At 46.5% G+C, this 27,897-nt stretch overlaps 1 protein-coding gene across 13 annotated transcripts in view; it reads left to right on the top strand.

The window, feature by feature from the left end:
- The window catches only part of GAPVD1 (GTPase activating protein and VPS9 domains 1), a 418,483-nt gene that overhangs the window by 90,954 nt on the left and 299,632 nt on the right, over nt 1-27,897 (top strand). For all 13 annotated transcript variants that reach the window (XM_069241756.1, XM_069241749.1, XM_069241751.1 and 10 more), the window contains exons 3-4: nt 78-921; nt 9,204-9,290. In XM_069241756.1, coding sequence (XP_069097857.1) covers nt 78-921; nt 9,204-9,290 — 931 coding nt within the window. The remainder of the gene's footprint in view (nt 1-77; nt 922-9,203; nt 9,291-27,897) is intronic.

The raw sequence follows: 27,897 nt of genomic DNA on the forward strand, positions 1-27,897 counted from the left end.
GTCAAAGCTAAAAAAAAAAAAAAATCTAATTGTTTTGTTTTTCTTTCTTTCTTTCTTTTTTTTTTTTATACATCTAGTGCGGAAGCTTCTCCTGCTGAATGTTGCCAACATGCCAAAATCCTGGAGGACACTCAGTTTGTTGATGGTTACAAACAGTTGGGCTTCCAAGAGACAACCTACGGCGAGTTCCTTAACAGGCTTAGGGAAAACCCCCGACTTATTGCCTCATGCCTGGTTGCAGGGGAAAAGCTCAATCTTGAGTGCACCCAAAGCGTCATCCATACAGTCTTTACATCTCTTTATGGGAACTGCATAATGCAAGAGGATGAAAGCTACCTCCTTCAGGTCTTGCGTTACTTGATTGAGTTTGAACTCAAGGAGAGCGATGATCCACGACGTCTGTTGAGAAGAGGCACATGTGCATTCAGCATCATTTTCAAACTTTTCTCAGAAGGACTTTTTTCTGCCAAACTCTTTCTCACTGCAACCTTGCATGAGCCCATTATGCAGTTGTTGGTTGAGGATGAAGACCACCTAGAAACTGACCCAAACAAGTTGATTGAGCGTTTTTCCCCAGCGCAGCAAGAAAAGGTTTTTGGGGAAAAGGGCACAGAGAGATTTAAACAGAAAGTCCAGGAAATGGTGGAATATAATGAGGGTAAACTTGTGGCCTTGGTGAACAAATTCATTGGATACCTCAAGCAGAACACCTACTGTTTTCCACACAGCTTGCGCTGGATTGTGTCTCAGATGTATAAAACGTTGTCTTGCGTAGAAAGGCTGGAGGTGGGGGAGGTTCGGGCCATGTGCACTGACCTTCTTTTGGCATGTTTAATCTGTCCAGCAATAGTAAATCCAGAGCAGTATGGAATCATCTCTGATGCTCCTATCAACGAGGTGGCACGATTTAATCTGATGCAGGTATAGTAACACCTTATTATTCTAAAAAGCATTAGATGTTCATAATGTAAGATTTAGCTTTTGTGCTTTTCTGCTGAGCATCGGAAATGCTCATTCTACTGTACTTAAAAGGACATTAAACCTAGGTATTAACTGTAAGAAGCTATATATTCCCACCATCCTCAATTGCTATGAACAGTGACCTAAAATAGCTAAAAGCCTTAAGTTCAGTATTGGAATTTATCATGCCTCCTCCTTTACTGTTACATGTTCATGCTTGCCTTCTACATATGCACGACCCCTATATTCAGCATTTATCTACAAGGTTGGTTGACCCATCATCTCTTTTTGAATAACAACCTTTGAGAACAGATTCTCCCCTTGTTTGAATAATTTGAGCTGCCAGACATGAAGCCCAATAACCTTTTTCAGAACCATTTGTGTAAAACATGGTGGCTATGTCCGGATTTAGAGTCAAGGAATTTACTTTACCACAATTCCCTATTACCCAGTCGCTCTTCTGTAGATAACTACTGGACGTTTCTAAGTCAACTGAAGACTTTCTGTTTTGTAAAACATTTGCTATGCATTTGCTTTTTCTGTGTTTCCTCATTATTTTGCAAATTACGCTTTGGAGCAGGAGATGTGTGGATAATAAGAGATCAGAGACTGTTAATTTGAAATGATTGTACAAGATTCATAAAATGCGTGTAGATGCAGAAAGGATGATAACATTAATTTGCAGTTCTGTCAGTCTGCCCAGTTTTACTTAACATGCACAATGACTTGGGTTTCACTTTAGATGTCCTGACATAGTAAGAATTGCTCCTGCTACCCTTTTTCATGTTTCACCCATGGGAATGGTTTATTTGCTCTGTGCATGAGCTGTTCAGTGTACCCCCAGTTGATGTCCAACTTGATTTCTCTCTCAGTTCTCATTCCTAACCAGCGCTTTTTGAGTTAGACCTCTAGTTAGTGTTGAGGAAATGCTTCCTCCTCACATCTTTCTTGTAGACTTTGCCTTTAAAATCTGAAAAACGATGTATACATGTGTAAATACCTGCAAGAGGGGGAGTGAGACTTCTTGTCTGTTATCTCACTTATGCTGTCCAATCAGATGATGATGATGATGATGATGACAGGCTAGGGGACAGACTCGTTTTGTGCTACGTGGCTATTTTGAGAAGACCACATTTATTTATTTATGAAGTGCCCATTTTGTCCTAGTGCAATCTTGCTCTGCCCAATTGTCAAATGGGTTCTAAATAGGACATTTGCGTAGTATTCATGAATAATGCTGAACGAACATTGTCTGAGGCTAGTATTTTATTTCCCAGCTAGATACTTTAGTACATAAGGGAATAGTATTAGCCCTCTGGTAAGGCACAGAACACTTTCCTTTGGAGTTGGCAGATGCAAAAAAGCCATATTCAAAACTTGATAAACATATGTATCCCTGGGAATCTTGAGGCTTAAAAGTAGACCTGATGGGTAATATTACTCAGTCCTGATGTGAGTTCTCAAAAAATCTCTCTGCAAGGAAACTCTGTAGTTCAGCAACCAGTAATGAGGCATCAAGGTTTTATTCTTAAGGTTAACTATGTATGTGGTATAAAAATCTCATGAGTGATGATCTGGGTACGTAATGGGTTCCCTGGTAGAACTTAATGTTTTTGGAGGACAGAGGTTTTTCAGTTCCATCATTAATGGGTAGGGGATCTTTTCCTTTGTTTGGAGCTGCAGCACACTAGGGTGAGCATTAATCTGCTCTCAGAGCTATGGTGTTGCTGGTCGAAGGCAGGTCTATAGCCAGTGGACCTCTTGTGACCGGAACAGGAGCAGAGCGATGAACTGGTTACACTGCCGTACACGATGCTATTAGCTTAATCCAGTCCAGAGATCACCATGGTGCCAGTACTTGCTTCATGTTACACAACCAAGGCCTAGATAGCAGGCCTGAGAGCAGAGTTTCTGAAAACCTCACTATGCCTTCTTTTATAATCTGTCTTCCTTTGGGTTAGACTGCTGTGCTGGTATATCGGCAGACCAGAGTATTATGAACAACGTGGGCTTCTTATCCCAAGCACTTGCACAACTGTTAGATTTGCAAGTTGCAGTGCACAGCCTCCAAGAAACCAAATATTGTAAATTAGCAGCACTACCTTCTGTTTTGTCGCTGCTTCTTTTAGTTGTAGCCTTGAGTGTTTTTTTTTTTTTTTTTTTTTTGTGGGTTACATTAATAGATCAAGAACAAACTTGATTTCATCCTTATTTCAGAGCAACATGATTGAACATGGGGTTGCTTGTTATACATGAATGTTTTACTCAAGCAAACATCTCCCATTCAGTTTTGCATGCTGTTGTTTGCCTTATAATTTCTAATACTGCCAACTATATCAGAACATCATAATTTCACCTGTTGTTACTAGCAACTACCACACCCTCTTCTAAGTTTGTTTTTAAAAAGTGGTTAATTACATCTGTTAGTTTACAAATTGTCCCTTATTAAATTACTTGTGCTTAAAATTGCTTTCTGGATTTCTCCGGCTAAACATCAGTGGCTAGGAGGCTATTGACACTTAATAGAAACTCTGTTTTCAAACTCTGTCTTAATTGTGCAGTAAGCAATTTTTTTAAACTGGATTATAAAAATGTGCCAAAACTACTTACTAAAGTATAAAATGGTGTGTGTGTGTGTGTCTAGACATACACACACAACTTATATATTTCTTTATATTTATTTTGTTCTCTAGTATTATATTTTTTTTGCCACATCTTTACTCCTGTATTTGAGAACTTTTGTTTGCTTTCTGTTGTGCTTTCTTTTGACTAGGAAGAGATGATTCGTTACATCTAAGAACTACTGCAGAGTTACTAGGCTATGATGTAAAATGATGTTTGATTTACAAGATAGCATCTAGTTTCCAAACTATGAGTGAAAATGCGTAATTTTATGGTTTGCAGTAAACCAGAACATTGATGACATCCATCCCTAATCCTACATTAGTTTCACTGGCTTCCACAGAAGGGAAAATATTGTGTGAAGCTTCACCCATATCCACAACTTACTGGAGTCTTGCGTTCCCTGGTAAATGTGTAAAATAATAAAGCACCACCACCAGCGTGTTCCCAAAGATCTCAAGACCGCCCTAGCAGTTCAGGCAGAAGATGCCCCTCACCAGGAAGACTAATGTTGTGGGCCCTGACAGTGCCATTTGGGAACTCGAGTAGTTGCCCTTCAAAGCTGTTACTCAATAAAACTCAATAAATTATTCTTCGACTTTAACTTGCACTTGTCATCCAAAAGCTCGGACTTGCTCTTGGCAGCACACCTGTTTATCCGCTTTTGTCCTCTTTTGAGGTTTGATTCTAGCTCTGTACCTCTATGTATTTTAAGTAAATTACCCACATTCATACACACCTTTCCTATTGCTGCCTTCAGTATGTTAGGACATGACTTTTATGGTTAGAACTATATCTAACATCAAACATTCACCTCAAACACGTAACCTTCCCAGCAATGAGAAGGGTACATATATGGGAAATGTACTGCCACTACCAACGATACTAACCTCAAAAGTATGGAGGCGGATACAGCTGTGAATTTCCGTGCTGTGCACTTTGAGCAGAGGAAACTATTACTTTTGTTTGTGCTCTGGTTTCATTTTGAAACTTCCTCTTAATTCACAGTGATTAATGTAATCAATTTGTAAGACTGGCAGCACATTTGGCCTCCTCAGGGTGGCGACGTACTTGTCTAGAAGTGGCAAGGATTTGTTATAAATGTTTGTCTTTCTGTAGTAGTGAGACATGTTCATACATAACTTTAATCCTGTTGTCTATATCCTCTTTACTGTTTGGTGCCGATTAGGAGTCCAGTGATGTCTTCACTTCCTCACTCTGCTACCCATTCTGAAACTATGGTGGTTTGACCAAGTTATGACTAATGAGGAACTAAATAATGACAATATGTATGGCAAACTTTTTAAAGCTGTTGATTTTTTTCCATCTGCAATGCAGTAATGCTTCTGTTACATTGCCTTAAGCTTTAAATTAGTACTATACATTCCAGATTACCGCTAGAGCAATCCGCTTCATGAGATGAGCATCGTCATCAGGAACAGATTTCTGTTAATGAAGATTGGTTGTTATCAGTTTCTTTTATTATAATGTCTGAATGCCACTAACCAACAATGAACTAGGTTGCAACTCTGATTTGCCTAATGTTTGACAGTAGCATCTAGGAGTATGTGTGAGAGGCATGTTCGTTGGGTTCTGTGGAAATCAGATTAGTGGTGCCATATTTTGGATTCAGTTGGTTTATCAATGGTGTCCTAGGGCCTGTTTCACTGCAAGTTTCTCGTTTTCAGGCCCTTAGATTCTCCAGAGATAGCGAGGTTGAGCAGTCAGATACAGAAGCGTCAGAAGCACAGATTCAGCATAAAACAGGAAATAATAGAGCAATAACGTCTATGCACAATCTGTCTGTTCGATGGCATGTATGGCTGTAGATACACATGCTTGGCTTACCCCTGCCATCTAGTGTTGAGTCCGCAGTTGTTCAAGTTGTCATTTGAGTCACGAGGTCGAGTGACTCCTCCTTTCTGTGGTATTCTATATGGGCATCGACTCCATTGTTAGATTTTTTTTCTTCTCTTCTGTCAGGTTTAGACGTGTGCCTTTCCTCCATACTTCAACTCCGTTAAGTAGGCTTGTTCGGTTCTTTATTGTCCTCAACGGTGTTGTTTTCGATCATGCCTTTTCATACTTGTGCTTTTCAGAAAATGTTTCAGTTTAGGCTTCTTCCACTGACTGCCCCTTGAGGCACTGCACTTTCGAGCCTATCCTTCTGCTTATCACGAGCTCCATCGAAAATGAGTTCCTTGAGATGGAATGCACACCTTTCAGATTCAGCCTTTCACTATTGCTGCATTATACATGGTAAGGGTGGCAGGAGAGGTTTCTGAAATTTCTGGTAGTATTCAATCGGGAAACCATCAGGTCCTAGTGTTGTCCTGCCAAGACTAAAATCTCAGAGGGCCTTCTCCTATCAGAGAGGTCCATCCCCGTCCTCCCTCTGCAGGAGTAAGAAGCCTTGATAAGTGCTTTTAAAGTTCCTTACTGGCAGAAACAGTTTCACTTTATTTAGAAGTGAGAGCTGATACCAGACATCTGTGTTTTTTTGGCAGTGTGTTACTTTAGGGTGAGTTTGGTGTCAAGGGTAACTCCAGTGATTAAGATGTAGGATATCTGAAGCAGAAGAGTCTTTCAATTAGAGTTTCATATCATCAGCATATTATGAATCTTGGTGCCGTTATCCGTTGATGGAGGACCATGCAGCTCCATGCAAAGGATGAAGTTTACTGGAGACCGTCTGAAACACTGTGGATCTTCTGTGACCTGGAAGTGTTCTTTTGAACCGCATGCTGTCTGTTGGTAAAGAGAGGTTAACCAGTGAAGGACTATTCATTTGAATCCTATTTGAGACTTCAGGTTGTGTATGGGGACGGTCGACTATGTTGAATACAGCTTAAGGGGTCCAGCAGTATCGGGAAACAGGGGGCAATCTTCTTCTGTGGTCAGGAGGACACCATCAGAGATGTGTAAGGTAACTGTCTTGTGCTTAATCTTGAGCTGAAGCCAAAAAGATAGTTGTGCAGGAGATGGTTAGCATTGGTGTGGTCTTGGAGATGAGCATAAGACTGCCTTTTCAATTATCTTAGTGATGTAACAGTAGGTAAATGATGGGCCGTAATTAGCAAGGTCATCAAGATCGGGTGTAGGTTTATTTAGGAGTGGGAGGATCTGGGCTGTCTTTGAGAGCTTTTCTGAAGATACTTTGATTGAGAGCAGAGGCATTGACATTTGTATGTGGGGTAAAAAAAACATTCACAAGAGTTTTGATAAAGGAAATCATCTTCATGAAAAGTGGCTTTTAGGGAGTTCACTGTGCCATCCAGATCTGCAAGAGATAGGACTTTGAAGGCTGAGCATTGTGGGATTTTATGGGAAGGGGTGACGGAAGAAATGAGGTTTGCTTATGCTGTCAGATAATCTATCTTTTTTCACTGAAGAAGAAATTAATGGCATTGCACTTTCTGTGGAATGAGAAATAGGTAGTCCTGGCAGGCAGTTGATGAAGTGCTTGATTGGCTTGAAAAGTGTTCTACTCCTGTTGTTGACTTCACTGATGTTATTGACCTAGCATGTTGCTTAGTTGATGTGACATAGCAGCCACATAATCATCTCTTTGACTCCATCATGAATTAGCACAGGCTTCATGATGAAGATGTGCTTTTATATGATACTTTTTATTGACTCTAGTCTGCCACTTTCAGGCTGTGCATGTAATAATGGACATTTGTATAGTGTTTTCTGTACTCTTTTAAAAAGCTTGCAACAACCTATTGAGGTACACATCATTGTGGAAAAGAATCATGAGCCCTTCCTTTTTTCCTTGTTCATCTCGCCTTGGTGTGGGCTTACCCACTAGGTCCTTGAACTAAATTGTTAGTGTATATTTATGCATTTGACAGTGAGATCAGATGTAGTTTTCTAGAGGCTGTAATGTTTTGTGACTAAAGATAAGTTTTTATTTTTTTAAATCTGAATTCAAAGTGACTTCTGATTAGCTTCATTTTCTTTTGCACAGTGTTACATAGTTAGCAAATTTGAACCAGAAGGAACTTCCACCTAAGCTGTTTCTTCTTATTTGCCACTTTTAGGGCCAGATGTAGCAAGCACTGTTGCCCATTCTGTGTCTATGGGAAAATGTGTTTGTACATATGGCCCTTAGTCTTTCATAGATTAAATGCTTGCATCATTCTCTGTTGTCAGGTTGTGAATCTCTGGGACTTAAGCAATTTTAAAATGGCCAGAAAACGATTTGTTTGCAGCACTTTTAGGTCATTTGAAATTAACTGCATTTTGGCTAGTCGGGTGAATATGCTTTGCACTGTAACTTCCCGTGTAGGCCACTATGATTCCGATTTCTAAACTGACATTGGGTAAGGGAGTCCCCGAAAATAACAGCTTTCTTACTTTTGGAACTCTACAGAATCATTGAATATGCGTTTTTTCATCAACTTTCCTGGACTGCAGCCAGCCTGAGCTTCAGCTTGGCTTATCTTTGAGTTGTCTCTGAGATTATTTTGTCATTTTTGACAAGGACAAATCCGTAATGCCGCCCCCCAAGTGCAACACATATACTGCTTGCCCCCTAGGCACAAAGGGCCTGATTACAACTTTGGAGGAGGTGTTAATCCGTCCCAAAAGTGGCGGTAAAGTAACGGATATACCACCAGCCGTATTACGAGTTCCATAGGATATAATGGACTCGTAATACGGCTGGTGGTATATCCGTCACTTTTGGGACAGATTAACACCTCCTCCAAAGTTTTAATCAGACCCATAGTGTCTTGATGTGATTTGTACAAAGATGTTCCCTCGAATGCATTAACCGTAGAGAAAGAAGGCTAACTGATTCTTTAAGAGGGAGGGAAGAAAGATTCTCCCTCCAAAGGAGATGGGTCCCTTGTTGGAGACTATTTCAGTTCATCTCGTTAGTCAAAGTTTGGGTAATTTCATATGAGAGGTGTATGTGCTACTAAAAAGTTTTTTGGGGCCTGATGGCCATTTTAATTAACACAGTTTGTTGCTATCTTGAAGTACCAGGGATTCCTAACCTGAAGAGGAGGAATAATTCAAGCATGTGAATATGTACAACATACCAGCACTGGTAAAGTGGAGATACAGACCGGAAGCAGACCGGAGGGACAGAAGAGAGCATCTTGATTTCAAACTGCTAACATTGCCTGAAAATTAATAGGCAGATGAAGCGGTGTTGGAAAGAGCTCTAGGTTTTGGCATCATTAAATAAAATGATCTTCAACACTCCAGTCATGGCAAATTCTGATTGAACATAACCATGCATTGAGCAAGGACCGTAAGGACTCACCAGACTGGAAAGACAAGAGTCAGCCTTGTGAGAGAGTAACTGATGCTGTGATGGGCTTTGTGCATATTGTGAAATGCCTTAAACAGTGTGTCAATGAAGGCCTTGAAGATGCAGAGTAGAATCAATATACTAGATTTCCAGAAACAGATGAGAACCACATTCTAGATCTGCTGGAGATGGGAGAAACCCAGAAGTGGGCCTGCTAGTAATTCAGCATATACTTCCTTAAAACAGTGGTTCAGGTGCAACTCATTCAATACTCATAGTTCTCCAGTGCTGTGATAGCATACATGTCGCTAATGTGAAAGCTATCTGTGTTTATCTGCTCCATATTTTCTCATTTTAGGTTGGAAGCCTTTTGCAACAGTTGGCAATGACAGGTTCTGAAGAAAGAGATCCACGAATCAGGAGCAGTCTTGGTAGATTTGACAAGGTAAAACTTAGTGTTTGGATAATGCCAGAAAGCCTTTTGTAATTTTAATATTAGGTATGTTTTTTTTTTCTGTGTTTAGAAAACAGCAAATATAATAAGTGTGGATGGTTTCTTCAGTCATGGAGGCTCATGACAGCCCCTTTCGTGTTTACAACCTTCAACTAATTTGAAAAGTAAATTCACATTTATTCAGGGATCTTCATATACACAAAAGCTTAGTTTGGCATACAGTACTGATGTGGAAATTATCTTTCAGTGACACAATACCTTTTATAGGAAGTTTCAGTGAAATCCATGCTGTGCCTGTATCTTCTGTGGTATGAGAAGTCCATAGAATTCAGTTGACATTGCTGCCAATGGTTTGATTTCTGTTTCAAATGGTCTTTCTCTTTTTGCCTATCTTCCTTATTCTTCTGATCTCCCCATAATATGTGACGTCTATGAAGTCTTTCACAGAAAATGTTAATTTCTACCCCAACTCCATCAGAGGCTTTTTCACATGACTCCGGCAAAGGCTCCTATCTAGAGATCTGCCTTAGCGCAGGTATCCAGGTTTGTCATCCACTTTCTTTTCCTTAGAAAACTGTTGACGTGCTGTATAATCTGTGCTTTCACTGCCTTATTTTGCTTACCTCCATACGACATTCAACTGATCTTGAATAACGGGTAGACACCTGCTTTAAAGTAAGAACATACCCATGTGGTTGACCACTTCAATACTGAGTTTGGTGTTTAGTTTTCTATTATGAAAAGCCCATATGTGTGGGGCCTCACTATTTTTTTTTTTTTTGTTTTTCTTTTGTAATCTTGGTTGATGTTCACAGTGAAAGAGAGGTTGAGGCATGTGGAGGTAGAGGGCAGCTGTCAGGTGTGGGAGCAGTTGTGTGCAGGAGTATATGTTTGTGTTACCTCGCCAGACTGAAATTCACTTTGGCTCAGTATCTGGTACTTATTCCCAGAGTTTGCTTAAAACGTCAGGTTCAGAGAGTTGTAATGGACTACCTCTGCTCTTAAATCATCAGAGTACCAGTGACGCTAGCTGAGTAAATACACTAGCCCCTCCCAAGTGCTGTATCCAATGTGTAAACCACCAGCTTCAGGGCTGAGTTTGGGCTGCTTGCAGCAGTGTACCAAGCCCTCTAAAACAATATTTCCAATGGTGTCCACATCCATTCTACCCTTGTGGATATTAGACTGCACATGATTGTCAGTGTATGTCAACAAACCTACTTTGAAGGGCAAACTCACAAGAGTACTAAATAAAGTGCTTCACAGGCCAGGACTCACTTTTTTAGACGGCATTGTGCATGAATGTATATAGTTGTAGCCAAATTACTGTGTTCTTAACAGTTGTGACCATCTCCTCCTCTCATTTGTAAATGGACAAGTGCACTTTGGTTTCTGTGATTAAAAGTATCCTGCAATGGTCATTGAGGTTGCCTTTTTTCGGAGCCTATAATATGATTGCTGATATCTAATGGAGATTGCTGGACAAAAAAAACCCTTTATATAGCCCATTGAAAACTTTATTTCAAGGTCTTGTCAGTTGTTATTTATAGAAAAGCTTTCTTGTTTCAGTAGAGACTCAAAAAGAAAGAAACCGTACATTTACGGAAGGAATTAATTTCAGTATGCAAGCAAAAACTGCTACAGTTCTTCTCTGGCAGGTTTAACAGTATGTACACGGTATAAATTTCTGCTGTCTAAGAAAAAAAGAAACCCAATATATGACAAGAAGAGGGAATTATTAAAATAAAGAAGTGATTAAACCCTCAAAGAACAATCTGACATTGAGAGAACATTTGCATATTGCGAATACCAAGTGTAATATGGAGCTAGTCAAACAGCTGGTGCTGTGTGGCACAAAATTAAGCAAAACTCACCTGTGCCCATTATCCTGATAAAAGAAGTATGAACACATACCATTTGATGTTTTCAGTTCTTGAAGTCCGGTTCCATTACTAAGTTTAAACATTTCATCTCATACTTACTGTTCTCCATAAAGAATTTTGGATTGCTACCAAACTAATTTTGTGGCTTCCTACTATTGGTGAAGCCTTGAATACTTTTTAAAGTGTATTTCTTTGATTTCAACATAATTTGATGATATGTAACATACAGAGAGGCAATACACATGCAGGAATCATTATTTGTGTAGAAGAAGAAGGAACCACTCGCACACCTACTTGTCTGAGCACTTTTATTAAACAAAAATAATCAAAGTTGCAATAATGCAGTGCAGAGATGCAACGTTTTCCCCGCCTAGCAGTGAAAAAGCCCATTCCTCCTTACACAGAGTTTTTATAGATGTTCTTCGTGTACACATCAAACACGATACAGGTGACAAAAACCAAAACTTTGATAATACTGCGGGTGCACAGCTTTTTCATGAGAAAAGTGCAAAGAAGGACTTTGAAATAACAAGGAAGTAACTTCTAGCACTGTGGTTGCTTAATTAAGAATCCTTTCTTAGAGATGCCAAGAATGAGTGTGAGTATAAATACATCAGAGGCAGTCGACCTATGTTTAACATGAGCACACAAGATGCAAACAGCTAAGTAACGTGGCATTGGCTATCATGGTCATTTTAAACCAAATATGTGCCTTTTCTCAGTCGTGTTAAAGTGGAGCTTGATAATGGGGTGAAAGAATACAGGGAGTGCAGAATTATTAGGCAAATGAGTATTTTGACCACATCATCCTCTTTATGCATGTTGTCTTACTCCAAGCTGTATAGGCTCGAAAGCCTACTACCAATTAAGCATATTAGGTGATGTGCATCTCTGTAATGAGAAGGGGTGTGGTCTAATGACATCAACACCCTATATCAGGTGTGCATAATTATTAGGCAACTTCCTTTCCTTTGGCAAAATGGGTCAAAAGAAGGACTTGACAGGCTCAGAAAAGTCAAAAATAGTGAGAGATCTTGCAGAGGGATGCAGCACTCTTAAAATTGCAAAGCTTCTGAAGCGTGATCATCGAACAATCAAGCGTTTCATTCAAAATAGTCAACAGGGTCGCAAGAAGCGTGTGGAAAAACCAAGGCGCAAAATAACTGCCCATGAACTGAGAAAAGTCAAGCGTGCAGCTGCCACGATGCCACTTGCCACCAGTTTGGCCATATTTCAGAGCTGCAACATCACTGGAGTGCCCAAAAGCACAAGGTGTGCAATACTCAGAGACATGGCCAAGGTAAGAAAGGCTGAAAGACGACCACCACTGAACAAGACACACAAGCTGAAACGTCAAGACTGGGCCAAGAAATATCTCAAGACTGATTTTTCTAAGGTTTTATGGACTGATGAAATGAGAGTGAGTCTTGATGGGCCAGATGGATGGGCCCGTGGCTGGATTGGTAAAGGGCAGAGAGCTCCAGTCCGACTCAGACGCCAGCAAGGTGGAGGTGGAGTACTGGTTTGGGCTGGTATCATCAAAGATGAGCTTGTGGGGCCTTTTCGGGTTGAGGATGGAGTCAAGCTCAACTCCCAGTCCTACTGCCAGTTCCTGGAAGACACCTTCTTCAAGCAGTGGTACAGGAAGAAGTCTGCATCCTTCAAGAAAAACATGAATTTCATGCAGGACAATGCTCCATCACACGCGTCCAAGTACTCCACAGCGTGGCTGGCAAGAAAGGGTATAAAAGAAGGAAATCTAATGACATGGCCTCCTTGTTCACCTGATCTGAACCCCATTGAGAACCTGTGGTCCATCATCAAATGTGAGATTTACAAGGAGGGAAAACAGTACACCTCTCTGAACAGTGTCTGGGAGGCTGTGGTTGCTGCTGCACGCAATGTTGATGGTGAACAGATCAAAACACTGACAGAATCCATGGATGGCAGGCTTTTGAGTGTCCTTGCAAAGAAAGGTGGCTATATTGGTCACTGATTTGTTTTTGTTTTGTTTTTGAATGTCAGAAATGTATATTTGTGAATGTTGAGATGTTATATTGGTTTCACTGGTAATAATAAATAATTGAAATGGGTATATATTTTTTTTTTGTTAAGTTGCCTAATAATTATGCACAGTAATAGTCACCTGCACACACAGATATCCCCCTAACATAGCTAAAACTAAAAACAAACTAAAAACTACTTCCAAAAATATTCAGCTTTGATATTAATGAGTTTTTTGGGTTCATTGAGAACATGGTTGTTGTTCAATAATAAAATTAATCCTCAAAAATACAACTTGCCTAATAATTCTGCACTCCCTGTATGCTGCTAAGTTGCTAATGTGCAGTAGCTTTTTAAGCCTTCACCTATTTATTTTCAGAAATATTTATTCTCTCTGTTTATGTGGACAGTATTTGGTAGCTTTAAGTCGGACTCAGTGTATGATTGCAAGAAGGCACATCTGCACTGGAAAATAAATTGTGTCCTTTTTAAGTCTGCCTGCGTGAGCATGCGCTTGCTTGCGAGCCTCTTGTGCTCTTGTGCTATATAATGGGCTTGGAACCTAACCATAGCTTACCGTTTGTTTGCAGCGCTGTCACTCTTCTTTTCATCCTCCTAATTGGACAGTGCTTGAAACGGGTACCTTTCTTTTCTGTTGGCGGTGCATGGACCAAGCACAGAATAGTTAAATTTAATTAGTAGCCCTCCACTGCTTGTGTTGTGAAATTCAGGTACTATTTCTTTGTTTGAGGGGGGTACTTGGTCAGAAAACTGACTTGGTCAATGCTGGCTGTGTTGTAGCCTTTTTTTTTTTGTTTTAAATAACTTTAACCCACCCTCCCCATCCTGTTCTCTCCTTAACCGCCCCCATCTTGTTTCTTCCTCCTGAGCTCCCCTTTATCCTCACCCATCCGATTGGTCAAAGCCAGTAGCTCACCCAGAAGCACAACCGTTTGGCTGCACAATGTTTTACTTTTTCATCTGCTTCCAGAGTTATGTTTCTTTCCCCCTAAGGATGCTGGTTAGAGAGTGTTTTAATAGGAAACTGCATGACACCACCCCTGGGATCCAGCGCAGGTCTGGCAAGGTGTTTCATACATTTGCAAAACTGTAATTTAAGCGACGCGTGCCACTTAACACACGGTTTGTCAGTGCTGGCGCTTATCCCTGGTGAATGTCTCAGAGGAACAGCCCTCAGCAAGTACCCCATTTTCTGGCCACCACCTGTGGGTTATCGTCAGATATGTTCATGGCTCATTCCTAACCCGGATACGCTTGGAATTTTTTTTCCTTTGGGGGGAAAATTTCTGGACATGTTCACTTGTGTTAAACGTTTACAAATGAATGCATACGCTTGTGAATATTCGTGAAAAGCTTCAACTCTTCCTAAGAACCCCCATGGAAATGTTGGTTAGTTACAAAAAGAAAAGAAAAATCACAGCACACAGTTTCCTTATTCTGCCTTTCCCACGCAGTGGTTTCCTCCCCATGCGGTGTTGTCATGTATCCTTGGGCCAAAGGATGCTGTATGAAGGCGTGATACCTGTACTAAGAACAAGTGCATGTAGTTCCATATCTGCAAAACATTTAAACACCATGGTGGTCATTATAACCCTGGCGGACGGTGTTAAAGCGGCGGTAAGACCGCCAACAGACCTTCTGTAAAAAAAAAAAAAATTGAATTACGACCGTGGCGGAAACCACCAACAAAGACAGCCACTTTAACACTCCGACCGCCACGGCCAACAGACAGGCGGGAGACAATGTACCGCCCACACTATTATGACAGGCCAATCCGCCACCTTTTCCGGGGCGGATTCACCGTGGATAAAAACACGGCAGAAACAGGCATTTTGAAGGGAAAACGCTCACCTCTACACACTCCACGAGGAACGACGACACCATGGAAACGGAACTCCATATTCTCCCTGCACTAGTCTTCCTGCTCCTGTACCAGGAGCACCAACGCTGGCGGCGAAGACCACGGTGAGTACTGCACCTACGACATAGGGGAGGGGGGAGGCAAAAAACAGGGACACACACACACGCAACACCCCAACCCCCACCCACTACAACACACACACCAATGCATATCCAAACATTACAGTAACATCCCCCCCGGAAGAATGCAAAGACAAAAGAAAATGAGTGTAACCATTGTAATACATCAAAATAGAGTAAACAAATATATGCATATATACACTATTAACAAAATATACACCACGAATAGTAGTCCAGGTATTGCACCATTCATAGTCCGTGGACCACTGGGCCCAAAATGCATGGGCGAGGCCCACACAAGATACCCGAACATGACGGAGAGAACACTGCAGGGGCATCAGATAGAAATACAACCGGCACCTCAGGGGGAAGAGAAGGAGGGGGGGCACCTCAGCCGGATGAGTGCACAACGCCAGATCCACGAGGGGGCTCCATGCCCATTGATGTATCCTGGGGAGTACAAAGCCACAGTCTCTCAAGTCTCTACAGTGGGTGGTTTGCCCACTGCTGTATCCTGGGGAGTGCAAAGCCACAGTCTCTCAAGTCTCTACAGTGGGTGGTTTGCCCACTGTACCATCCTGGGGAGTGCAAAGCCAGTCTCTCAAGTCTATACAGTGGGTGGTTTGCCCACTGCTGCATCCTGGGGAGTGCAAAGCCACAGTCTCTCAAGTCTCTCCAGTGGGTGGTTTGCCCACTGCTGTATGCTGGGGAGTGCAAAGTCACAGTCTCGCAAGTCTCTACAGTGGGTGGTTTGCCCACTGTACCATCCTGGGGAGTGCAAAGCCAGTCTCTGAAGTCTATACAGTGGGTGGTTTGCCCACTGCTGCATCCTGGGGAGTGCAAAGCCACAGTCTCTCAAGTCTCTCCAGTGGGTGGTTTGCCCACTGCTGCATCCTGGGGAGTGCAAAGCCACAGTCTCTCAAGTCTCTCCAGTGGGTGGTTTGCCCACTGCTGTATCCTGGGGAGTGCAAAGCCACAGTCTCTCAAGTCTATACAGTGGGTGGTTTGCCCACTGCTGCATCCTGGGGAGTGCAAAGCCACAGTCTCTCAAGTCTCTCCAGTGGGTTGTTTGCCCACTGCTGTATCCTGGGGAGTGCAAAGCCACAGTCTCTCGTCTCTACAGTGGGTGGTTTGCCCACTGCTGTATCCTGGGGAGTGCAAAGCCAGTCTCTCAAGTGGATAACAGTCTCCACTGGTTCTGGAGGGGGACTGGTGCCCAGAGTGCTTCATCCTATGCAGGACAGACGGAGTCGATGCAGGTCTCCACTGGTTCTGGAGGGGGACTGGTGCCCAGAGTGCTTCATCCTGTGCAGGACAGACGGAGTGGATGCAGGTCTCCACTGGTTCTGGAGGGGGACTGGTGCCCAGAGTGCTTCATCCTGCCACGGACTGAGGTAGTGGATGGATGTCTCCACTGGTTCTGGAGGGGAACTGGTGCCCAGAGTGCATCACTCACCCTGTGACGGTCCCTGTTGCGTCACTGCCCCTGCCGCTTATGGGCTAGCGGTGCTTGAGTTGGCGGTGCTTGCCCTGTTCAGCGGTGCTTGAGTTGGCGGTGCTTGCCCTGTTCAGCGGTGCTTGACTTGGCAGTCCTTAATTGCCCAGCTGGGCTGGGGCTGGCGGTCCTTCATTGCCCAGCTGGGCTGTGGCTGGCGGGGCCCTCCTGGGCAGCTGGGCTGTGGCTGGCGGGGCCCTCCTGGACAGCGACGATGGGGCTGGCGGTGGCGTCCTGGGCAGCGACGATGGGGCTGGCGGTGGCCTCCTGCCCAGCGGGGATGATGGCGGTCTTCTCCGCCGTGCTGCTCCTCCCAGACTTTGCGGGTTTCTTCTGCCCCTTCCCCACCTTGGGAGGAGTCACAGCTGAGTCCACACTCCCCCGGGACCCCTGTGAGCGGCTTGGGTGGCTGGAGTCTTCCCCCTCTCCCGCCGGGCACTGGCCAACTTCTGGTGCTTCACGGGGGGGGGGACTGGCTGTGCTCTGGCTCCGTGATACACTGGCTGGCCTGGTGGCCGGTGCACTCCACATACCTGTGACAACAGGCACCACTGGTCCTGGTGATTATGTGGCTGAGGTGCTAGTATGGGACCTATGAGTTGGACGGGGGAGGGGAATAGGTTAAGGGTGGACAGGAAAAGTTGTTTGGAGACACTGGGACGGGTAGCTGGAGGGGGTTTGGGAGTGGAGGAAGAGGAGGTGGTTGTAGGAGGTGTAACTTTTGTGGCTTTGGGTGCAGGTGCATGCGCTGGAGGCTGTCGTGAGGTGGATGTATGGATGTATGTATGTATGTATGTTGGGTGGGTGTGTGCCTGCGTCGTTTGTGTATCTTGGGAGGGGGCGTCACAGACACAATGGGAGAGGACACAGGGGACGTGGCGAAGGTAGTGGGGGTGGTGACTGCACGTGAGCGGGGTGTGCTGGTGCGGGACGTAGTGGCTGTAGTGGTAGTGCATGCAGGTGTGAGTGTAGACGAGACTGGGAGGGAGGAGGGAGACGAGGAGGAGGGGGACACAGTGGAGGCAGTGGATGTTGGTGTGTCTGTATGTGTGTGATGCTTGCGTGAGTGCCTGTGGGATGTGTGGTGCTTATGTTTGCCTGAGCTTCCCTTGTGTGGTGAGGTGTGTGCAGGCTGGTCCGATGGTGTGCTTGGGATAGGCAGAGGTACAGGGGATTGGGTCTGGGTGGAGGAAGTTGAAGGGAAGCCTGACTAGAATGAATGCCCTCCAGGAATGCATTTGTTTGTTGCAACTCCCTTTCTACACCCTGGATGGCATTCAAAATTGTAGACTGCCCAACAGTGAGGGACCTGAAGAGGTCAATGGCCTCCTCACTGAGGGCAGCAGAGGTGACAGGGGGAGGGGCTGAGGTGCCTGGGGCGAAGGTGATGCCCACCCTCCTGGGTGAGCGGGCACGGGGCACACGCTGAGGGGTTGCTGGGAGGGCGGTGCTCGTGGTGGGGTGGAGGCTGTACCTGTAGTAGTGGGGGGCACAGATGTTGCTGCCACCACAAGGGAGCTCCCATCGGAGGGCGAGTCTGTGTCGCTGGTTTCAGCTCCTGTCACCGCCGTGGTGCTCCCCTCGCCCTCCGTCCCACTGGTGTATTCAGAGTCCGTAGTGTGGCCCTCCACGGCCATGTGGGACGCAGCTCCCTGGTGCTCCGGTGCCACTGCTCCTCTGCCTGATGATGCTAATGCACACAAGAACAGGGAGACCGCAAAAAAGAGTGGGGGGGGGGGGGGGGGGAAACAGAAGACAGACATGTTGAGTGCATGGCTTACCGCTACCGTTGGCGGACAAGACAGACACAGCAGCCCCCTGCACTACGTCGCACTGTTGGGCTCTACAATGCAATTCCTGGGAAATGGCCTACAAGGCTATGGACGACATCTGCACACATAGATGACACAGGGGCATGAATACCTGTACTTGGCACTCTACAGAGATGGGGTGGGGGGGCCACAGAGCCATGCCTTACGAAGGGGCCTAGCCTGGCCTAGGGAAACCCACAGCCCTCCTCCCCCACCCAGACCCCTCCACTGTGCGCAAAGTCAGCTGAATGAGAGTGTACTCACCCCCTTGTGTCTGCTGTGATGCCCTCAAGCGGCCATCCAACTCCGGGTAGGCCACCGCCAGGATCCGGAACATCAGGGGGGTCATGGTTCGACGGGCACCCCTCCCACGTTGGGAGGCCATCGCCAGCTGAGCCTCCGCCGTCTTCTTGCTCCAGCAGCGAATGTCCTCCCATCTCTTCCAGCAGTGGGTGCTCCGTCTGTGGTGGACCCCCAGGGTCCGGACGTCCTTGGCGATGGCACGCCAAATATCCTTCTTCTGGTGGGTGGTGACCTACATGAAATGTACAGGGGAAGAAGAGAAGTAATTACCAACTGCGCCGTCAAAGTGAGTGGCCCCCATCCCTACCCTTGCCATGTGGCACATGCACCCACCGTCTTTCATGCACTCAGAACTCTGCCCTCTTCCTTCTTACAACCAGCCCTCTCCACACAGGTATAGCCCATACAACATGCCCCCTGTGTACTTACCTGTTGGTCTGGAGGACCGTAGAGTAGTGTGTACTGGGGAGGACCCCGTCGACGAGCTTCTCCAACTCCTCTGATATGAAGGCAGGGGCCCTTTCCCCATATGCACGAGCCATTGTTTCTTCCAGACCGAGGTCACAGCAGCACTTGCAGTGTAGGTCCTCTCCTGTCGAAGATCAGGTATCGAGTGATTCAACAGCTAGAAAATGGCGGCCACGTCCGCGGCGGTGCGTACCATCACCGCCGGCATACATCGTCATTTGCTCCTGGGACCCATAGGGTCCAATGTTAACCAATGCAGCATTGCGCTGCGGTCTTCGACCGCCTACCGCGACGGTGTACAACGCCAGCGCAGTTACCTCACATCCCATTGTCCCACTTTAGAGGTCAGGCAGCCGCCATTTCAGGGGCCCACATGGCCTAATTACCAACTGCGTCACCCATACCTAGGCTTACTCTCAACACACATACAGGCCAGATTTTGTGTATGAATCGTGTTCTGTGTAGGCAGTGGGTACATAACTCTGACTTGTTTGACTCTCTGGTCGCTCTCTGGGCCCCCCCCACACAGGAGTGAACAGGTGTACAGGAACCGGAAGAGTTATCATGAATGTACAGATGGTATGTTTGGCAGACCAGTACATCTCCCATGTGAATGCCATGTTTCCTGGCTCAGTGCATGACGCCTACATCATGCGGAATAGCAGCATCCCTTATGTGATGGGTCAACTCCAGAGGCACCGTATGTGGCTATTAGGTGACTCTGGTTACCCCAACCTGTCATGGCTACTGACCCCAGTGAGGAATCCCAGGACAAGGGCAGAGTAACGCTACAATGAGGCCCATGGGCGTACTAGAAGGGTGATTGAGCGGACCTTTGGCCTCCTGTAGGCCAGGTTCCGCTGCCTCCATATGACAGGTGGATCCCTATTTTACTCACCAAAGAAGGTGTGCCAGATCATCGTGGCCTCCTGTATGCTTCATAACTTGGCTTTGCGACGACAGGTGCCTTTTCTGCAGGAGGATGGTCCAGATGGCGGTGTTGTGGCAGCTGTGGAGCCTGTGGACAGTGATGAGGATGAAGCAGAGGAAGAAGACATTGACAACAGGGACTCAGTCATCCAGCAATATTTCCAGTGAAACACAGGTGAGAATACATTCCTGCCTACTACAAGTACTTTCACACTTCTACCTCTATCCTGTCTGTCAATTTCACCCAGTGTATGGTCACTGAGTTGTCACTTTCCCTTACGGTTTCACAGGTGTGGGTCCCAACGTGTGTCATCTGCTTAGATTCCTCATGGACTAGAGCTGTGCGACGTAGGTATGTTGACATTACTATTTCCTGGAAATTTTGTCACTGTAATTGCAAATACACTATTTCAAAATCACAGACAGACTCCAGATCTTTTGGTGCTTTAGGTGTGTTTATTTACATACAAAATATTGGAGGGGGAAGTTAAATGGTGAGGGGTGATAGCGGAGGAGTGTCCATGGCAGAGTCCAGTCTATTTGTCTCATAGGTGCATTGCCCATATGGGCATAGGAAGTGGAGCTGGGGCAGTTTCAATATGGACAGGGTGACAAAGTGGGACAGTGGGTTGACAATCAGGGTGGTCTCATTTCTTGGCGGGGGTCTTGGCATCGTGCTCTGTCTTGTTCCTGGATCTCGGGGACCGCTTGCGGGGTGGTTCTCCATCTGCAGGGGGTGGGGTGCTGGTGTGGTGGTCCTGTACGGTGCCTCCTGTCCACTAGCTCCGGCAGAGGTGGTGGGCAGTTCATCGTCCATGCTAGTGTCAGGGGCCCCTTGGAGCGCCACAGTGTCCCTCCTGGTGTTGAGTACTTCCTTCAGCACCCCTACGATGGTGCCCAGGGCGGAGCTGATGGTTCTGAGTTCCTCCCTGAACCCCAAATACTGTTCCTCCTGCACGCGCTGGGTCTCCTGAAACTTGGCCAGGACTGTTGCCATCGTCTCCTGGGAGTGGTGGTATGCTCCCATGATGGAGGAGAGGGCCTCGTGGAGAGTGGGTTCCCTTGGGCTGTCCGCCCCCTGTCGCACAGCTGCCCTCCCAGTTCCCCTGTGTTCCTGGGCCTCCGTCCCCTGGACCATGTGCCCACTACCACTGCCCCCAGGTCCCTGTTGGTGTTGGGGTGGTGGGTTATCCTGGGTTCCCTGTAGTGGTGGACACACAGCTGATTGACGTGTCCTGGGGACGGAGGTATGGGCCCGCTGGGTGCTGTGCTGTGCAGGTGTTTCCAGAGGGTGGAACGTCTGTGGTGGCCTGTGCCTGTGTGAGGGGAACCGACTGTCCCGAGGCCCACGATGGTCCGGGCTGGTCATCTAGATCCAGTTGGACAGAGCTGCTGTCATCACTGTAGGCCTCTTCTGTGGGTGGGGTGGAGATGTCTGGACCCTCCTGTCTGGTGACGTTGGGTAGTGGTCCTACAGGGGTGGAAAAGCATGATTATTGCATCTGTGTGTGTCATGGTGTGTAATGGGTGGGTGAGCGTGTACCCCAGTGCTTGCATTCCTGTGTGGGGGCTTGTGTGTTGATGGTTTAGGGGGGTGTATGGGTATGTGCAGTGGGCATGCTTTAGTGATCTGTGTCCATGCGTTGGTGTTGCATGCAGGGCTTGGTTTTGGGATGTGTGGTTTGTGATATTGGTACATTTGTGAGGAGTTGGAGTGATAGGGGAGGGGGCGAGGGTGGGGGTATATGATAGCATGCAGGTAGGGTGGGGGATATGGTAGTTAAAGGTTTGACTTACTGGAGTCCATTCCTCCACCGACTCCTGCGAGGCCCTCAGGATGCAGAATCGCCAAGACCTGCTCCTCCCATGTTGTTAGTTGTGGGTGAGGAGGTGGGGGTCCGCCGCCAGTCCGCTGAACCGCCTGGTGGTGTCTTGAGACCACGAAACGCACCTTCCCCCGTAGGTCGTTCCACCTCTTCCTGATGTCGTCCCGATTTCTTGGGTGTTGTCCCACTGCGTTGACCCTGTCAACTATTCTTCGCCATAGCTCCATCTTCCTTGCAATGGAGGTGTGCTGCACCTGTGCTCCAAATAGCTGTGGCTCTACCCGGACGATTTCCTCCTCCATGACCCTGAGCTCCTCCTCCGAAACCCTGGGGTGTCTTTGCCGTGCCATGGGGTGGTGTAGGTGATGTGTGGGGTGGTGTGTGTGGTGATATGTAGTGGTGTGGTGTTTTGTGCGTGGAAGTTGTGTGGGTGATGGTGTTGAGTGCCTGTGGATGCTAGTTTGTGGATGGTGGTGTCTCTCTCTGGCCTTCTTTCGGAATTTTTTGTTGTGGGGGTTTGTGGGTGATGTGGGTGTGTGTTTTATATTGTATTGGGTGTGTGGGAGTGGTGTGTGTATGTGTATCAGGTGTGTGTATTTCGAATTTTCCAATGTGGCGGTGTTTTGTAGAAGTGTGTGTATTTTTAGCACGGCTGTGTGTACCGCCAATGAAATACCGCGGTTGAAAGACCGCTGCGTGGATTCGTGTGTCGTGATAGTGTGGGCGTATTTCTGTTGGCGTGACGGTGGATGTAAGGAAATGCCTCCTTGGCATGGTTGCCCCCTGACTTTTTGCCTTTGCTGATGCTATGTTTACAATTGAAAGTGTGCTGAGGCCTGCTAACCAGGCCCCAGCACCAGTGTTCTTTCCCTAACCTGTACTTTTGTATCCACAATTGGCAGACCCTGGCATCCAGATAAGTCCCTTGTAACTGGTACTTCTAGTACCAAGGGCCCTGATGCCAAGGAAGGTCTCTAAGGGCTGCAGCATGTCTTATGCCACCCTGGAGACCTCTCACTCAGCACAGACACACTGCTTGCCAGCTTGTGTGTACTAGTGAGGACAAAACGAGTAAGTCGACATGGCACTCCCCTCAGGGTGCCATGCCAGCCTCTCACTGCCTATGCAGTATAGGTAAGACACCCCTCTAGCAGGCCTTACAGCCCTAAGGCAGGGTGCACTATACCATAGGTGAGGGTACCAGTGCATGAGCATGGTACCCCTACAGTGTCTAAACAAAACCTTAGACATTGTAAGTGCAGGGTAGCCATAAGAGTATATGGTCTGGGAGTCTGTCAAACACGAACTCCACAGCACCATAATGGCTACACTGAAAACTGGGAAGTTTGGTATCAAACTTCTCAGCACAATAAATGCACACTGATGCCAGTGTACATTTTATTGCAAAATACACCCCAGAGGGCACCTTAGAGGTGCCCCCTGAAACTTAACCGACTGTCTGTGTAGGCTGACTAGTTCCAGCAGCCTGCCACACCAGAGACATGTTGCTGGCCCCATGGGGAGAGTGCCTTTGTCACTCTGAGGCCAGTAACAAAGCCTGCACTGGGTGGAGATGCTAACACCTCCCCCAGGCAGGAGCTGTGACACCTGGCGGTGAGCCTCAAAGGCTCACCCCTTTGTCACAGCCCAGCAGGGCACTCCAGCTTAGTGGAGTTGCCCGCCCCCTCCGGCCACGGCCCCCACTTTTGGCGGCAAGGCTGGAGGGAACAAAGAAAGCAACAAGGAGGAGTCACTGGCCAGTCAGGACAGCCCCTAAGGTGTCCTGAGCTGAAGTGACTCTAACTTTTAGAAATCCTCCATCTTGCAGATGGAAGATTCCCCCAATAGGGTTAGGATTGTGACCCCCTCCCCTTGGGAGGAGGCACAAAGAGGGTGTACCCACCCTCAGGGCTAGTAGCCATTGGCTACTAACCCCCCAGACCTAAACACGCCCTTAAATTTAGTATTTAAGGGCTACCCTGAACCCTAGAAAATTAGATTCCTGCAACTACAAGAAGAAGGACTGCCTAGCTGAAAAACCCCTGCAGAGGAAGACCAGAAGACGACAACTGCCTTGGCTCCAGAAACTCACCGGCCTGTCTCCTGCCTTCCAAAGATCCTGCTCCAGCGACGCCTTCCAAAGGGACCAGCGACCTCGACATCCTCTGAGGACTGCCCCTGCTTCGAAAAGACAAGAAACTCCCGAGGACAGCGGACCTGCTCCAAGAAAGGCTGCAACTTTGTTTCCAGCAGCCTTGAAAGAACCCTGCAAGCTCCCCGCAAGAAGCGTGAGACTTGCAACACTGCACCCGGCGACCCCGACTCGGCTGGTGGAGATCCAACACCTCAGGAGGGACCCCAGGACTACTCTGATACTGTGAGTACCAAAACCTGTCCCCCCTGAGCCCCCACAGCGCCGCCTGCAGAGGGAATCCCGAGGCTTCCCCTGACCGCGACTCTTTGAATCCTAAGTCCCGACGCCTGGGAGAGACCCTGCACCCGCAGCCCCCAGGACCTGAAGGACCGGACTTTCACTGGAGAAGTAACCCCCAGGAGTCCCTCTCCCTTGCCCAAGTGGAGGTTTCCCCGAGGAACCCCCCCCTTGCCTGCCTGCAGCGCTGAAGAGATCCCGAGATCTCCCATAGACTAACACTACAAACCCGACGCTTGTTCTAACACTGCACCCGGCTGCCCCCGCGCCGCTGAGGGTGAAATTCCTGTGTGGGCTTGTGTCCCCCCCCGGTGCCCTACAAAACCCCCCTGGTCTGCCCTCCGAAGACGCGGGTACTTATCTGCTGGCAGACTGGAACCGGGGCACCCCCTTCTCCATTGAAGCCTATGTGTTTTGGGCACCACTTTGAACTCTGCACCTGACCGGCCCTGAGCTGCTGGTGTGGTAACTTTGGGGTTGCTCTGAACCCCCAACGGTGGGCTACTTTGGACCAAGAACCAAGAACTAAGCCCTGTAAGTGTCTTACTTACCTGGTAAAACTAACAAATACTTACCTCCCCCAGGAACTGTGAAAATTGCACTGTGTCCACTTTTAAAGTAGCTATTTGTGAATAACTTGAAAAGTATACATGCAATTGAAATGATTCAAAGTTCCTAATGTACTTACCTGCAATACCTTTCAAACAAGATATTACATGTTAAATTTGAACCTGTGGTTCTTAAAATAAACTAAGAAAAGATATTTTTCTATAACAAAACCTATTGGCTGGATTTGTCTCCGAGTGTGTGTACCTCATTTATTGTCTATGTGTATGTACAACAAATGCTTAACACTACTCCTTGGATAAGCCTACTGCTCGACCACACTACCACAAAATAGAGCATTAGTATTATCTATTTTTACCACTATTTTACCTCTAAGGGGAACCCTTGGACTCTGTGCATGCTATTCCTTACTTTGAAATAGCACATACAGAGCCAACTTCCTACATTGGTGGATCAGCGGTGGGGTACAAGACTTTGCATTTGCTGGACTACTCAGCCAATACCTGATCACACGACAAATTCCAAAATTGTCATTAGAAATTGATTTTTGCAATTTGAAAAGTTTTCTAAATTCTTAAAAGACCTGCTAGGGCCTTGTGTTAGATCCTGTTTAGCATTTCTTTTAGAGTTTAAAAGTTTGTAAAAGTTTGAATTAGATTCTAGAACCAGTTGTAGATTCTTAAAAAGTATTCCAACTTTTAGAAGCAAAATGTCTAGCACAGATGTGACTGTGGTGGAACTCGACACCACACCTTACCTCCATCTTAAGATGAGGGAGCTAAGGTCACTCTGTAAAATAAAGAAAATAACAATGGGCCCAAACCTACCAAAATACAGCTCCAGGAGCTTTTGGCAGAGTTTGAAAAGGCCAACCCCTCTGAGGGTGGCAACTCAGAGGAAGAGGATAGTGACCAGGAGGAAAATTCCCCCCTACCAGTCCTATCTAGGGAGAACAGGGTCCCTCAAACCCTGACTCCAAAAATAATAGTCAGAGATGCTGGTTCCCTCACAGGAGAGACCAACACCTCTGAAATCACTGAGGATAACTCCAGTGAAGAGGACATCCAGTTAGCCAGGATGGCCAAAAGATTGGCTTTGGAAAGACAGATCCTAGCCATAGAGAGGGAAAGACAAGAGATGGGCCTAGGACCCATCAATGGTGGCAGCAACATAAATAGGGTCAGAGATTCTCCTGACATGTTGAAAATCCCTAAAGGGATTGTAACTAAATATGAAGATGGTGATGACATCACCAAATGGTTCACAGCTTTTGAGAGGGCTTGTGTAACCAGAAAAGTGAACAGATCTCACTGGGGTGCTCTCCTTTGGGAAATGTTCACAGGAAAGTGTAGGGATAGACTCCTCACACTCTCTGGACAAGATGCAGAATCTTATGACCTCATGAAGGGTACCCTGATTGAGGGCTTTGGATTCTCCACTGAGGAGTATAGGATTAGATTCAGGGGGGCTCAAAAATCCTCGAGCCAGACCTGGGTTGACTTTGTAGACTACTCAGTAAAAACACTAGATGGTTGGATTCAAGGCAGTGGTGTAAGTAATTATGATGGGCTGTACAATTTATTTGTGAAAGAACACCTGTTAAGTAATTGTTTCAATGATAAACTGCATCAGCATCTGGTAGACCTAGGACCAATTTCTCCCCAAGAATTGGGAAAGAAGGCGGACCATTGGGTCAAGACAAGGGTGTCCAAAACTTCCACAGGGGGTGACCAAAAGAAAGGGGTCACAAAACCTCCCCAGGGGAAAGGTGGTGAGACAGCCAAAAATAAAAATAGTCAAGAGTCTTCTAAAGGCCCCCAAAAACCTGCACAGGAGGGTGGGCCCAGAGCCTCTTCACAAAACAATCCTGGGTACAAGGGTAAAAACTTTGATCCCAAAAAGGCCTGGTGTCGAAACTGTAGTCAGTCTGGACACCAAACTGGAGACAAGGCCTGTCCCAAGAAAAGTTCCACTCCAAACTCCAATCCAGGTAACACTGGAATGGCTAGTCTCCAAGTGGGATCAACAGTGTGCCCAGAGCAAATCAGGGTCCACACTGAAGCTACTCTAGTCTCTGAGGGTGGGGTGGATTTAGCCACACTAGCTGCCTGGCCCCCTAACATGCAAAAATACAGGCAGCAGCTCTTTATTAATGGGACAAGTGTAGAGGGCCTGAGGGATACAGGTGCCAGTGTCACCATGGTGACAGAGAAACTGGTTTCCCCTGGCCAATACCTGACTGGAAAAACTTATACAGTCACCAATGCTGACAATCAAACTAAAGCACATCCCATGGCAATGGTAACTTTAGAATGGGGAGGGGTCAATGGCCTGAAACAGGTGGTGGTCTCCTCAAACATCCCAGTAGACTGTCTGCTTGGAAATGACCTGGAGTCCTCAGCATGGGCTGAGGTAGAACTAAAAACCCATGCAGCCATGCTGGGTATCCCTGAACTGGTGTGTGTAAAAACAAGAGCACAATGCAAGGCACAGGGTGAAAAAGTAGAGCTGGAGTCTGGAAAAATGGCCCAGCCTACCAAGAGAAAAGGAAAGTCAGTTGGGAAACCAACTGCAACACAGTCAGAAAAAGAGAACCTCTCTTCTCAGGAAGAAGTTCTGCCCTCTGAGGGAACTGAGCCTTTGGAGCTTGAACCTTATCAGGTTGAGCTCTTAGGCCCAGGGGGACCCTCAAGGGAGGAGCTGTGTAAGGGACAAGAAACCTGTCCCTCTCTTGAAGGCCTTAGGCAGCAAGCTGCTGAAGAGTCCAAGGGCAAGAAAAATGGAACACATAGGGTCTATTGGGAAGATGGACTCCTGTACACTGAGGCCAGAGACCCCAAACCTGGTGCCACTAGGAGAGTGGTAGTGCCTCAGTCGTT

Source organism: Pleurodeles waltl, chromosome 6 (genome assembly GCF_031143425.1).
Source record: "Pleurodeles waltl isolate 20211129_DDA chromosome 6, aPleWal1.hap1.20221129, whole genome shotgun sequence".
NCBI lineage: Eukaryota > Metazoa > Chordata > Amphibia > Caudata > Salamandridae > Pleurodeles > Pleurodeles waltl.